This window comes from Stenella coeruleoalba (assembly GCF_951394435.1).
Source record: "Stenella coeruleoalba genome assembly, chromosome: 5".
NCBI classification, from domain to species: domain Eukaryota; kingdom Metazoa; phylum Chordata; class Mammalia; order Artiodactyla; family Delphinidae; genus Stenella; species Stenella coeruleoalba.
Genome location: NC_137150.1, coordinates 61915856 through 61929981, shown reverse-complemented (window position 1 = coordinate 61929981; position 14126 = coordinate 61915856). Strand labels below are relative to the sequence as shown.

The 14126-nt window shown below is 54.5% G+C and overlaps 1 protein-coding gene across 3 annotated transcripts; it reads right to left on the bottom strand.

Annotated features, from left to right (window-relative positions):
* On the bottom strand, positions 1-13812 carry ECE2 (endothelin converting enzyme 2). 3 transcript variants are annotated; one of them, XM_079922084.1, is made up of 19 exons: positions 13416-13812; positions 12923-13147; positions 12578-12713; positions 12141-12356; positions 11559-11683; positions 11296-11442; positions 11078-11143; positions 7116-7304; positions 6279-6421; positions 5881-5995; positions 4394-4504; positions 3357-3455; positions 3172-3249; positions 2553-2656; positions 2264-2374; positions 2071-2138; positions 1699-1889; positions 1496-1591; positions 1-787 (listed from the first exon to the last, which is right to left on the bottom strand). In XM_079922084.1, the coding sequence occupies exons 1-19, from the start codon at positions 13452-13454 to the stop codon at positions 611-613; spliced, it is 2436 nt and encodes an 811-aa protein (XP_079778210.1). In that variant the 5' UTR covers positions 13455-13812; the 3' UTR covers positions 1-610. The 3 variants fall into 3 exon arrangements, with proteins under 3 accessions (XP_079778210.1, XP_079778211.1, XP_079778212.1); XM_079922085.1 differs by having other exon boundaries at positions 13061-13147; XM_079922086.1 differs by lacking the exon at positions 12923-13147.
* Positions 13813-14126: the final 314 nt, after the last annotated feature.

Genomic DNA, 14126 nt, shown 5'->3' with positions numbered 1-14126 from the left:
TGTACACTCTTCCCCTCTGAGCCTAGGGAACCTGGGAGGCGGCAGGAAGGTTCGTAAAGGCTTCCACTAAGCACTGAGCACAGGTGGTTTGTCAGCGAGGGCTGGCAGCAGTATTAGGAGCAGCAGCAGGAAGAACACGGGGTGGGGGCCACCCCGAGGGTGGGGCTGAAAGGAGCTCTGTCTACTCCCGAGGGAGCACTGAGTGAGCCTTGGGGAGAAGTGTGGGAGGCACACCAGCAGGGCCCTGCGTGGTCAGCATGTGGCAGTCACAGCAGGCCCCGTGGCCACCAAGCCCAGGGAGCTTGGGACCAGAAGAGGTGGACTCCTTCCTGTGGGAACTGGTGCCCTCTGCCCAGGCATCCTCCAGGCAGGGTGACGCGGAAGAATGTCACAGTGAATGGTGGGGACTCTGCTGGAGGCAGGGACACCCCCAAAGCCTTGGCACGATGTGGTGGTCGAGGAGGGACTAGGACTCATGTCATCCGTGGTGTGGAGGGGCCGGACCCAGCCCAGCTGGCATTTGCCTTCTCCAAACCGCAGAGCAGACAGCCTCGCTGGGCAAACTGCCCCAGGCCCTGGCAACAGCTGGCCATTTCTCCCCAACCCAAGTCTACCACACCTCACAAAGCAGCCCTGAGTTCATGGGGGAGCCGACAGGGCAGCCGAAGTGCCGCAGGAAGTCACGGGAGTTGGCGAGCGTGCCCAGCACGCGGAAGCGGGCAGGGCTGTGGGGGTCCGTCACCAGCCCCTCGTGAGAGCTCTCGGGTGTGCGGACCGAGCACCACACCTGCAGGCCAGGACAGACATGGGGACACAGGGTGTCTAGTGCGGGCAAGGCCACTGCCCCAGTTGCAGCAGAGCCATCCTGGGGACACACGGCACCACCGCCCCAGGCCCTGGGCTCCGGGAGCCTCAGGGATGTAGGAGAGGCCTTAGCCGGGCTGTCTCAGCCCCGACCCCTTGCCATCGGCACCAAGGGAGGAGAAAGCGCCCTCCCTCCCAAGTTCCTTAAGGGCCTTTCAAAGCTGCCTGGACAATGGGCTGCCTAGATGGATGTGTCCGAGGGGAAGAAACCCAGCCCCCAGAGGCTGCCTGCTGTAGTGCAAAGTACCTGGAGGAGACCCTGCTGAGTCTGCCACTTACTTTATTCCTGGGTAGCCCTGGAGAGCCACTTGGCCCCGCGCTTCCTCCTCCACAGCCACCTCACGGGAGCATCATGGAGATCAGTCCCGCTCCCCACCCCTTGCCCCATCAGGCAGGGCAGCCCTGCCCTTCGAGATCTGCAAAAGCCTCCTGAAGCCTTCTCCCTCCTCAGCCCTCCTCACGTGCTTTTGTGGACCCCGCCAAAAGGCTTCACGAGGCCTTCCCAAACCACTTTCCACACTCCAACTTCGGCCCCATTTCCCAGTCCCTTCTGCGTGCCCCAGACTTCTAATGACGTGCCCAGGAGGTTGTAGGAGAAGGGCAGACCCCCGGCCTCCCAGGAGGGCAATACCTGGGCAAATCCCACAAAGAAGAGCTGGTGGTTGGTGAGCCCCACGGCTGGTAGCTGCTGCTCCTCCCCATGCTTTCTTAGCCATGCTTTGTAAGCCTGGGGTTGGGAACGGATGGCAAGTCTGTTGGGGCCTGCCCACCAGCTCCACCCAGTGCCCTGCCCCCCCAGGGCAGGTGAGCCTCAGCTACCAGGGGGCCACTCACGTTGTAGGCAGCCTTAAGCCCTCCGTTGTCAGCAATGTTCTCCCCCAGCGTCTGGCGGCCGTTGAGCTTCTCCCCGTTGACCTGGTACTGGCTATACTGCTCCTCCATGCAGGCCGTGTGATTCCGGAAGGCTGCCAGCGACTCATTCTGCCACCATGGCCGCAGGTTCCCTTCCTTGTCATACTCGCGCCCTGAGGAGAACTAACCTTTGCACCCCACCGAGAGTAGAACTCAACCCTTGGGGGCACAAGTGCCCCCACCAGCCCTAGTCCACAGACCCCGGGGTCCACGGGGCCTGCTTCCAACATCCCAAGGTTTTGCAGGAGCCACTAGGAATTCTAGGCTGGAGGAGACAACTACATGGACCTCTACCTTGGTCATCAAAGGCATGTGTCAACTCGTGGCCCATCACCACGCCGATGCCACCAAAGTTCAGGGCCCTGGTAGGTGAGGAATGTTGAGTGAGGACATGGTGGGGGGACTTCTAGATCCCACCTCCAGCCCTGCTCCCAGCTCACCCGCAAGCCCAGGCCCCAGCACCCAGCCCCTCCTGCCTCAGACACACTTGGGGTGGTTGCGGGCGTAGAAGGGGGCCTGCAGGATGCCGGCGGGGAAGACGATTTCATTCTTGGTTGGAAGGTAGTAGGCATTCACTGTCTGGGGGGTCATGCTCCACCTGGGGGAGGGAGAAGCTGAGGCGGAGCCTGACTCTCTCGATGCCCAGCAGCCCTGACCTACATTCTAGAAGAACCTCGTGCCTCATTTGGGATCCATCTTGCCATCCCCTTCCCTCAGCCCTGGAAACCTCCCCTACGTCTCCTGCTGCCCCAAGTGTCTGCAGCCCCCATTCTTACTGGTCCCGGCTGGGAGGCTTGCGGAGCTGGTCAGCCATCACCTTAGCAGAGAAGTTGTACAAATTCAACATGTTCTGGAAGAAGGAATCTTCAGACACTTCATACTGTGGGAATGGGAGGAAGTAGAAAGCCAGTGAGAGAACACGTTGGAGAAGATAATAGTCCCAGTTTGGCTACTAATTAGCACCCTTCTGAGCCTCAGTTTCTTCAACTGTAAAATGGGTGTAAAATAGCTAATAAATAATAATTGCCAATATTATGTTGCAGCTGCTTTATTTTTTTTTAATACTATCTCCTTTTATTCTCACAACAATCCTATCAGGTAAGTGCTAATAGGACTCCCTTTTACAGATGAAGAAACTGAGGCCCAGAGAGGTCCAAGGTTACAGTTAGGTAAAAACAGGTTTGACTACAAATCCCTGCTTGTGAACACTGCATTCTACTGCTGTCTGGCCTGCAGCCTGGCACACAGCCAGCACTTGAGCAATGCTGGCTGCCTGCACTTGCCTCTGAAAGGCACCAACAAGTATCTCCTTCCCTCTCAGTGCTTGAGCTCCCATTCCTGAGCCCTGTGCCCCCCACAGGGCTAAGGTTCAGTACTGATGGGCAGGGTACTCACCCCATCATAAACATCATCCAGCTCTTTGGGCTCCAGGATGAAGTCTGGGAAACCAATCATATCATAGATGGCATCTGCCTAAAGAGACCAGGTTAAGGGTTTCCCTCCCCAGGCTCCCCCCAGCACCAAAACTGTATTCTCCATCCTCACCTCAAGATGGCACCCCAACCCTGGCCACTGCTCACTTTCTCCTTGGCTGCCTGGCGGGTCTTCTCATCCATCCAAACCAACTGTCCCAGGGCCTCCTCAAAGGCAGTCCGGATCTCGCTGATCATCCCCTCTGCCTGGGAGGGAGGGTGCACAAGTCTGCCTCCCACTCGCATTAAAGCATCCTTTCTCCCCATCTACCCTAGTGCCCCATCCCCCCTAGTGCCCCATCCCTGTCCTTCCAGGGGAGCACATGGGAGTACCCAGACTCTTGAAATAAGGCTGAGCATCTGGGCAGGATGAGAAGGAAACATGATTTGTGAAGGTACTGGGACTGTGGTGGCTTTTTTTCTAATTAATCAAAAAACTGACAATAAGTTAACTGAATTAACATTATAATTTAATGTAGTGCATTGATTTTTATCCAATTATGAAAAGAAGGCACTAATAGCAGAAAATGTGGAAAATTGAGAAGAGCTGAAGAAGAAAATAGACCATTTAAAATCTTATCCCTCACAGATAACTCCTTTCAACATTTTGACTACCTATGTCTAGTGTCTTCCCCTGCTGAGATATTCATATATATATATACATTTTTTTACACACATATACGTATAATATGGAATTATGTTGTACAACATATATACATTTCATAACCTACTTTCTTTTCACTTAACAATCATCAGTTTTAAGGCTGCCTCATAATCCAGCCTAACCACAATTTGTTTTTCCAGTCCCCTATGCTGGACATTTAAGCTGTTGTCATTTTCACCTATTATAAACAACACTGCCATTTACATCCTTATAGGTAATATTTTAAGTACAAACATCATTTCCTAAAAAATAAACATTATTTTTCTAATTATATAGGTAACATAAACTCATTGTAGAAAACCTGGAAAACACAGAAAACTTTAAAAGAAAAAAAAAACTCATAATCCCAACCACCCAAAGTAATCACTGTTAATTTGTCGATGAATTTCCTCTACATTTTTTCCCTGTAGGTACATACAAATATGAATGGTGAATTTTAACTAAAACAAGGGGCAGTGTTGGAAGGACCTTGAAGACTCACAATTTCCTTACTCTGCCGGTCAAACGTGGCCTTCACAAAGAGGGAGCCCAGAGCGAAGCCAAGGGCGTCGTCCGTGTTGGAGATGCAGGTCTGCCACCTTGGTGTGCAGGACTGGAAGAGGTAAAGAGCCAGGCCTCCTGGAGATCGCTCTGCCCTCCAGTCTGAGGGCCTTTCTCTGTCTCTAGGGCCAACCCCTCTCGCTCTGCACACAGGAGGCCTGGGTTTGGGGTGCCATCTCTCCTTCAGACTCCAGGGAAAATGAAGGGCAATATCGCAAAGCATGCCAACCCCAGCAACGTAACCTCAGGAGGGACATGTGTGCTGCCCACTCTATTTGCAGCACTCTCCTCCTCTTATGTTTCTCAGAGGCCCACTGGGGTCCAGATGTTTCTTTGCTCAGCTGCACCTCGCAGTCTTATATCCAGTCAGTCCCCCATGCCAGAAACCTGGGAGTCACCAGCTTCCTCCATCTCCCTACCCTCACGTTCAATCTATCACCAGATTCTAATACTAACTCTGCTTCTTAATCGTCTCCTCCGTCCACGCCGTTGTCACTTCCCTGTCCTGTAACACTGTTATCTCTTGCCTGAAGACTGCAGTGGCCTCCTAACTAGACACTCGACTCCATTCTCATCCCCCTCCCGTCACCCTCTCCATCCATCTTCCATTTAGCTGCAGAAAGATGATCTAATACGTAAATCCAACCAGGTTACACCTCTGCTTAAAACCGTCCCAGGTTCTCTATCCCTGAATCAAGGCCAGGCTTCCTAGGCACAGCGTTCAGGTCCCTCCAAGGATTGCCCCAGGCCCGCCTCACCACCCTCGGCCTCTCCGGTGCCCTGTCCTCAAAGTCATGCCAGAACACATGCAAAACTACCACGCTCCTTCTGGCCTCTGGGAATTTACACATCGTATTCCTTCAGCCTGGAATCCCTTTTCCCTGGCTTTCTTGATGAACTCATTCTTCAAATGTCACCTCTTCAGAGAAGACTTTCCTAATGCCCCCCATCCCCCAGGTAAAATGTGCTGTCTCCACCTCTGTCCTACAACACAAAGAAGGTTCGTCACTCAGTGTGAGCACTTATCACCCCAAAATATAATGTTTGTTTACACATCTCCTTCCCCCACTTAACAGGGCTTCTTGAAACTAAGAACTGCATTTATTCATTCTCTCCTTCACCCTCATCATCAAAGTTGAGTGCCTACACAAAGCATGCACTGGGTAGGTGCTTCACTTACGTGAACTCAGTCCTCATAACAACCCCACAAGAAATTCCTGTTTTACAGACCAAGAAATGGAGAGTCAGAGAGGTGGGGGGGATATGCTCAAGGTCCCATAGGCCAAGAAATAGAGGAGTTAGGAATGGAACCCAAGTCAGCCTGATTCCTAATCCTATGCTCCATGTGCAAATGGTGCCTGACACACAGTGGGTGTGAAGTGTCAGCCTGACTGGATTGGAAGGTGGGAGCAGAGTCAGAAAGCCCACCTTCTTGGTGCCATAGAGGGTCTCCAGCAGCTTCTCTTGTGCAGACTCAAAGCGGCGGTCCAGGCTTGATGTTGTCTTCTGTACCAGGTTCCAGATCAGGTAATTGTTCAGGACACTGGCATTCAGGTAGCCAGAACATAAGGTAAAGGCAGGTAACATTTCCACCCCAAACCAGCTCTACCAGCACGCAGACAGCAGGAGTCCCGAGAGGCACGTGTGGGAGCTGTCCCATAATCCCTCTCTCTTACCCTGGGACCACACACCTGCCTGTAAAAGTCAGGTTGGAGCTAGGTGTGGAAATAGAGACCACAAGTGGGTCCCCCGAAGCCCTGGCCTAGGGGAAGAGCCTGCACAGAGCCCTGAGCCCCACCCCTGACACCTTGGGCTCCACCCCCCACCTTGGCTCTGTGCGGTTGATGAGCTCTGACACCTGCTGCAAATAATCCGTCCCATACACCACCACAGGCTCAGAATCACCCAGCTCCAGCGGCGACAGCAAGAAGGACAGGAACTCCAGCCAGTCCATGGAGGGCGCCAGGGCCTGTGAGCAAAAAAATCGCAAGCGTCCCTGCCCCCTTGGCTTTCAGCAGACCACTCCCCCACTGATACACTCAAGCTGGGAGCCCTTTCCATTGTCATAGCAACAGCTACTAGCTGCTCGGAGGCCCCTTCCTATCATAAACCCGTTTTCAGGCCTAGGTGCTCTTCAATCAGGTAACCCAATCACATATCGTACAAGGAAAACCACCACGTGTGATATTTAGTTGGACTGCAGATATTCAAATATCTTTCAGACAGTTAACAAACTCCCCAGATACCACCCAGGGTCCCTACATACCTGGCCTCTCCTCCAGAACTCCCCCTTACCCAACTTTTCCATAATCCAACGACTAAGAGGCTGATGCCTGGCACAGTAAGGGCCCTCCAGGAGATGCTTCCATTTCTCTTCTGATTGTTTTGTGGACATCTTGTACAAGTTGTCATGGATTTTTAACATAATCCCTCTATGCATCCCCAGGCAATACAAAAGGGACCAAGGGATGGCCCAGTGGGGGTGCCCTAAAATGGACACCACTTTTCCTTCCAGGATAGCAACAGTTCAGCTGGGAAGCTCAGAGGAAATAAGGAAATGAGGAGAGGCTTGGCTGCTTCAGACAGATGGCATGAAGGGAAGCTGCGTGGCCTGTGCTGGGGCTGGCCCCCCCCCCCAGCTGTCTATTCCCTGCCTGCCCCACCTGCAGCTCTGCGATGCTCATCTTGTGGTAGATCTTCTCCTCATCCCGCCGCTGGTCCTGGGGCACCGTGATGTTGGCCAGTTGTATCTCCAGCTCCAGCACCTGCTGCATCTGCTCCCGCGTGGAGGCTGGATGTCCTCCTAGCAGCATCCCCAGCTCCTCCATGTAGTCCAGGTAGGCGGTAAGCACCTGTCAAGGCCCCAAGTCATCCTCAGAGCCCAGCAACAAGTCCTGCCCAAGGCTAAGACGACTATTCTGGCTGCTACCCCTGCTCACCATCTCTTCTGCAGACCCTCCTCACTGTCTCGTCTGCAGACCCTCCTCGTAGAAGCTTTCCTGGATGACCCTCATCATTTCTGTCATACTGCTTATCACCATCTGCTAGGATCTTTTTTTATTAATTTGTGCAACTGTTCATCATCTGTTTCCCCAAGGAGAAGGTAAGTTCCAGGAGAGCACTGTTCCAAGTTACAGCGGCTTATTCACCACTGTATCCCAAGGGTCTGGAATAGGGCCTAGCACAGGAGCCCTGTAAATATTTGTCCAGTGGATGGATCCGCTTCCCATACTGCTCTGCCTTCTCATTTCCTAAAGCCCTTCTACTTTTCCCAGCCCATCAGTGACCATGTGCCCTCACTTAACAGCTGAGTGGACCCCAGTGGGGAATTTGGTCCACAGTGGCTTCAATTTCCTTCTACCTCCCATCCTGCCAGGCCTCAAACTTGCTGCCTTCCCCTCTGGTCTCCAAGGGGGAGAAAAGCACAGAAAAGAAATATTTAGTGACTACATGTACATACATGTATCAAATTCTCTGCTTGCGTTCTACATGTAATATATCTGCCCCGACCCCGCGCCCACCACAGCAACTCCATATAGTTCCATCTTACAGATGAAGCTTGGCAAGATTACATGATTTGACTCATACTACAAACTAGCAGATGGCAGAGTTGTGGCCTAGGCCTGATGACTCCAGGGCCACAATCCCAGCACTGCCTGGGCTCAGAACAAACCCATGTCGCCTCAGAGCCTGCTGGCACTTTAGCTGCATGGGGGCAGGGGCTGTTTGTTCTGTTCTGCACTGTAGTCTCAGGCTCTAGCACAGCATCTGGCACATAGTAGGTGCTCAATAAATATTTGTTGACTGATGGATGAAAACCCATGCACAGACCCTCAGCCCTGCTCAGCACTGACTTCCTGTGGCCCTCCTCCCAGGGACCACTGTCACTCTTGCCCTGAAGCCCCACCCGGGGCTCCTTTCATTGCCAAAGGCCATCTCCTCTTCCACTTTACTGAGAAGTTTTAGATCCCTTAATATCCATTCTCTGCAAAATATTCAAATATCAAGATATTCAAAATAACTCCTTTTTCCCACCTCCCCTCTTTCTTGCTGCTGCTGTCAGAAGAAGAGGTTTGCATACCAATTCCAGTCATCCCAGCTCCTAAAGTGGATGGTTGGTTCAACCAGTGATCTTGCCCCACCCCCCAGCTCACTTACCCCTCTCTCCCTACTTCCTTACTTTCAGCTTAAGACTTGCCTTTTTTGTTAATGTGTTTTTTTGTTGTTGTTGTCGTTGTTTTTGGCCGTGACACTTGGCTTGCGGGATCTTAGTTTCCTGACCAGGGATCGAACCCAGGCCCCTGGCATTGGAAGTGCAGAGTCCTAACCACTGGACCGCCAGAGAATTCCCAAGACTTCCTTTGGCACTACAGCTTCCCCTAGATGCTGGCACAGGAGACTTCCTACCCAAGACAACTGGTGACACACTGAGAGGTAAATCGAGGCTTCTCCTGCCCTTTCCTGGGGGTCAGACCATGTGGTTCTCTCCTGAATTCTCAAAATTCCTCCCCTGACTCAGGTGATATCAAAACCACACATCTGTTCATAACACTCTCCACTTTTGAGTTTCCTATTCCATTTCTTTTGGGATAAATGCTCAACTTGACCCATAGTGTTTATGTGTACCATGACTCCACCTACCTGTCCAGAAGGACTTGGCCCACTCTCCCCTCCCACTCCCCTCTCTGATCTGTCAACAAGTCACACCCCTTCCCACTTCAGAGCCTTTGCATCAGCTGTTCCCTTTGCCTAGAACCCTCTCCCTTCCCACAGCCACCCCTCACCCTAGGACCAGGCTGGCTCCCTGTTACTGCACTCTCGGAATGCCATGCTCCTCCTCTTACAACAGTCCCAGCAACTGTACAAAGGATAACTGCACTTGGCCATTTCATGCTTTCTCTCCCACTGAGTGGCAGTGTCTTGTTCACCACATGGTAGCAGAGGGTCTGGCTGAGGGATGCTTGGTAAGTGTTTGGGAGCGAATGGGAGAAGGACAAACACTCCTCTTGGTTGTCCTTCCCCACAGAAGTCTCTCTTTCTCCCGCTGCCCTTGAAATACAAGGATCTCCTCCTTCTTTTTTTAAAAAAAGTATTTATTTATTCATTTGGTTGCACCGGGTCTTACTTGCAGCACACGGGCTCCTTAGTTGTGGCATGCAAACTCTTAGTTGCGGCATGCATGTGGGATCCAGTTCCCGGACCAGGGATCAAACCTGGGCCCCCTGCGTTGGGAGCACAGAGTCTTATCCACTGCGCCACCAGGGAAGTCCCAAGGATCTCCTTGTTTTCCTTCTCTAGTCTTGCCCTTTCTCTCACTTCTCCTAAGCCTTTGTCTAGGCTTTTAAGGAGATGCCCCTCAAGCCTTTGGCTCCCTCCAGGCCCGTGCTCTCTCCAGGACCCCACCCAGCTTTCACAGCTGTCTGCTGACCTCTGTACAGAGATGGTACCCAGTTCCCTCACACTCACACGTCTGAAACGAGCAGCTCCCACTCCCTAAGGGTCTGCCACGTGCAGAAGCGTAAACTTGCATCTTCCTCCTGCCTCCAAGCACTACATGAGGTAGATGCTGTGATCCCCATTTTTCAGATGAAGAAACAGCCTCAGAGAGCTTAATCAACTTGCACCAAGCTGTCAAGCTGGGATTAAAATCAAGGTCTGACTTCAAAGTCTGCCTTTTTCCTGTGATATCACCACCTCCCCAATGTGCTTGAAGCTGGTTCTCCCTGTAGGCATCCCGAATTCTCTAAGGACCCCTCCACTCCACCATCACTCAGGTGCACAGCCTCAACTATCTTTACCTGTTCCTCCTTCTACTCCTCTCTTCTAACATCCAGGCATCAACAATTCATGATTTGGCCTTGATTATGTCTCTTGCATCCTCCCCTTCCTGACTTTCCTTCTGCCACTTCTGCCATTTGGGTCCTCACAGACTCAGAGCCTGGAGTACTGCAGACACTCTTAACTGATCTCCAGGCTCCCTCTCTTGCATCTACTTTTCACACCCAGCCATACTGCCTTCCCAAACTAGTTCCTACCCACTTTTCCACCCTCTCATCTGCTTTGAGCTCTACACTTTGCCAAACTGGACCCCTTCCTGTGATCCAAACACGCCTTAGCTTTTCCTTCTTCAACACTTTTGTTTAAAATCTGAGCATGCCCTCACCCAGTCCTAGATATTCTACAGGGCCTAACTCAAATGCAACCTTCTTAGGAAAACTTCTCTGGCTGCCAGGTCTCTCCTGAGTCCCAGAGGCCCTCTTTTGAGCCGTGTTCTCGGCTGTCTAGGTCTGTGAACCCATCTACACTGAAAGCTTCCTATGACAGTGGCTCTGAAATGTACGTCTCACAGCAGGTGCCTGTAAAATGTTTTCCTGGAAGAGTAAGAGAAAGGAAGGAAGGAAAGAAGGGAAGAGGAAGGGAGAAAGGAAAAGGAAGGGAAGAAAGGAGGGAGGGAAGAATGCAGGGAGGGGAGAACGAAGAGAGAAAGAAGGAATGGTAGTCGGCTCACTAGGTGACAGGATAGGCTCACCTTCGCCACTCTGACCCTGGGTAAAGGGAAAAGTAAACAGGGATCAGCCCAGCTCAACAGGGGGGTCAGGGTGGATATTCTGAGGATGCTCCTTACTTTCTCATTGGCAGTCCTGTTTAGGTAGTAATCTCGAGAGGGCAGAAAGAGCCCAGACTGGTCCACCTGCAATAGCAAGGTGAGGAGTGAGTCCTCCCCCCATGAAATCTGGACTCTTGTGCGGGGGGAGCCACCCCAGCCAGCCCAGCACAGGGGAGGGGAGTCTGGTCTCAGCAAATAGTCCGTAAGTCCCTCCTCACCCTTCCCCAGCCCAGTACCTGGATAACATTGCTGTTGGAACTCTTAGAGTCGGCACTGATGTAGACAGTGAAGAAGGGGGTGGCCCTGTAGGTCCCTGCTACTGCCTTCAGCACCTCCATGAAGTTGTCCTGGTCCCAGGGCCCCGTAATGTTCCAACCACCAATCTGAGTAGAGACCATGGTGGCGCCTCTGGAACAGGGGCCTCTAAAGCTTTCTGGGGCCACATCCTCTCCCAAGGCCTGTGCTGCTCCCCTACCTGCAGCCCATCCCCGGGGCCTACCTTGTCAATGAGGTCTCGCAGCGGCTGGGCTCCCAGCTCTTCAATGCGCTCCACCTGTAGGCAGGAGAGGTAGAAGCGCTGTGTCTTCCGCTCAGCTTCACTGCTGGAGTTGAAGGTGGTGTTTTCTGTTGAATAGAACACAGGTCCGGGTGGCAACCATGCTGACTGCTAAGAGGGGTCCTGGACCCTTGCTTGATCCCTCTCCTTGCCTTCTCAAGGGGGTAGTCCTCCTAATGTAGACCCAGGAAGACTGTCTGCCACAGCAAAGAGTAGCTTCCTCTCCCCTGTCCAGGGAGACTCTCAAAGATCTCTAAGCACTACAGACTCCCTGGTGCCTACCACACCTCAACAGTGTTCCAGAGTGCAGAGAGGAGTCCCTTCATTAACCTCAGAGGTCTGCCCCCTCAAACTCATCTCCACCCCTCAGGAGCCCCCTGCTCTCTGTATCCCCTACGCCAGGAGTGGTGGCAGTCATCCACTTATTCATTCATGGACATTTCTTGAGTACCTACTAAGTGCCGAGCCCTGTGCTGGGAACAAGGCATGTACTTGGCTCAGTGCCTCCCGGACAGGCCCATTTACCGAGCAGGTGCTTCAGTATGGCCTGGTTCTGGTCCCAGAGGCTGTTGAAGGTGTTCCAGCGAGAACGCCCATCAGGCAGAGGGTTTCTCCGAATCCAGCCTCCACAGGAGAACTGGTAAAAGTCTTCACAGGGGCTCACCCCACGGTCCAGGGACTCCAAGATTTTTCCAGCCACTCGAATGCAGGCCTCCGTGAGGCAAGTGCTGTGGGATGGGTCTGTGGCAGGGGACACGGGGGGGGGGGGGTAGGGGGGTGGGGGACTGTCTGTCAGTCTGGGAGAGGCAAATGCTTTGGGAGGGGCCGTGACAGCAGAAAGGCTGGGAGGAGGGAGAAGAGCTGGGGGAAGGCTGGCCCCACCCAGGGAGAACCTTAGCAGCCCCTTCTGCCTCCAGAGCCCCCAGGCTAAGAGGGCTGATGACAGGAGTGGGCCCACCTACCTCTGTGGTACTGGACCCACAGGGCCACCAAGCAACCCAGAAGCACTGCAGCCAGCAGTAGAGAGACACCAGCCAAGACCAGCTCCAGCTGGGTGTGCGAGCCCAAGAGGTGTCTTGTCCTCTTCCGGAATCCCACCTGGGGAACAGAGGAGGACCTGGAGCTAGCAAGCTGCAGGTGGGCGACCCAATCACAGAAGTCCTCCCAGAGGGTGAAGGCTCAGGCAGTTTCCAGAGCCATGAAGCAAAGACGCTAACGGGGCTAACTTGGGGCACAGGGGCAATGAAGCAAGCTGAGATGATCCCTCAGCCTGTTTTGTGCAACGTCATGACTTCGAATCGCCTCACCATAGTCCTAGCGCAGAGGCCAGAGATGGATCGGAGGTGGGGGCAGGTGACCCTCCAGGGCAACCCAGAGCTCCCGGGTGTGCCGGCCGTCATGCCAGGGCGGGGGCCTGGTGAGACAGGAATGACCCCCTTGCCCACCTCCACGGCGTCCGGGGAGGCCCCGCCCTCTACGGGGGTCTCGGGTGCGTCTTCATCCCGCAGCGTGGCGCGTTTGTACTCCACCATCTGCCAGACAGTCGGGCGCCAACCCAGGTCAGGCAGACAGAGCTGCGCGCCCACTGCCCTGCCCCGGCGCCCCTTGCCCGGCCGGGCCCCTCCTGCATGAAGTGCGGGCTCCTTCCCTCCCGCCCACCGAGCTCTCCGGCCTGGGTCCCTCCGACCCCCGCCCGTCAAGTTCGCAGCCCCTTCTCCACGAGCCGGAGCCCCTTCCCGACGCCGCCTGCCCCTCTGCCTCCCCCCAACTCCGGTCCTTTCCCCCGGGGCCCCCACTCACGTTGCCGCCGCCGCTCATCTCCTGCAGCGCGACGCTCATGGTGGAGTCGGGGCCGGCGGCACCTTAGGGCTCCCGCCGGCTGGCCCTCGCCGGGGCCGTGGCCTCGGCCCCCGGCCCGGCCGCGCCACCGCCCTTCATCTCAGCAGTCGCCGTAGCCACTTGCTCCGCTGCCGCCGCCGCCCCCGCCTGCCTGCGCCCCCCTCCCCCCGCGGCGCCGCGCCAGGGGTGGGGGAGACGTGGGGCAGGGGGAGGAGCGCGCCTGTCGCGCCCCGCCGTCCGCCCGGCGCCCAGTCCTCTTTCCGGGTGCCCGCGGCCCGCCCCGCAGAGCTGCACCCAGCCTGCTGCCCTAGCCGGAGCGAGCCGCCCTGCAGAAACGCCGGAGACTCCCTCTCCGCTTCGTGGTCAGCACCCATCCCAGCAACACCCTCTTGCAAGACTCCCGGAATTTACATTCCTTTGACCCAGGCCCAAACCCTGCTGATATTTTTTGGCCCAACTCCCCAGATTGCAGGCCCTCCCCATTCCCTTTAACACCTTTGAGAAATTGTGCTCTCATGGAGAACGTCTTCCCCCAGCTGTCCGCACTGCCCCTCTTCAGCCAGCACATACAGAGCAGCACGGAGGAGGTGACCCACATTCAGGATGTCAGCACGATATCTATACAGGGAGCGCATAGACCCAAAGTACACAGGCAGGCACTCAGCCCGACAC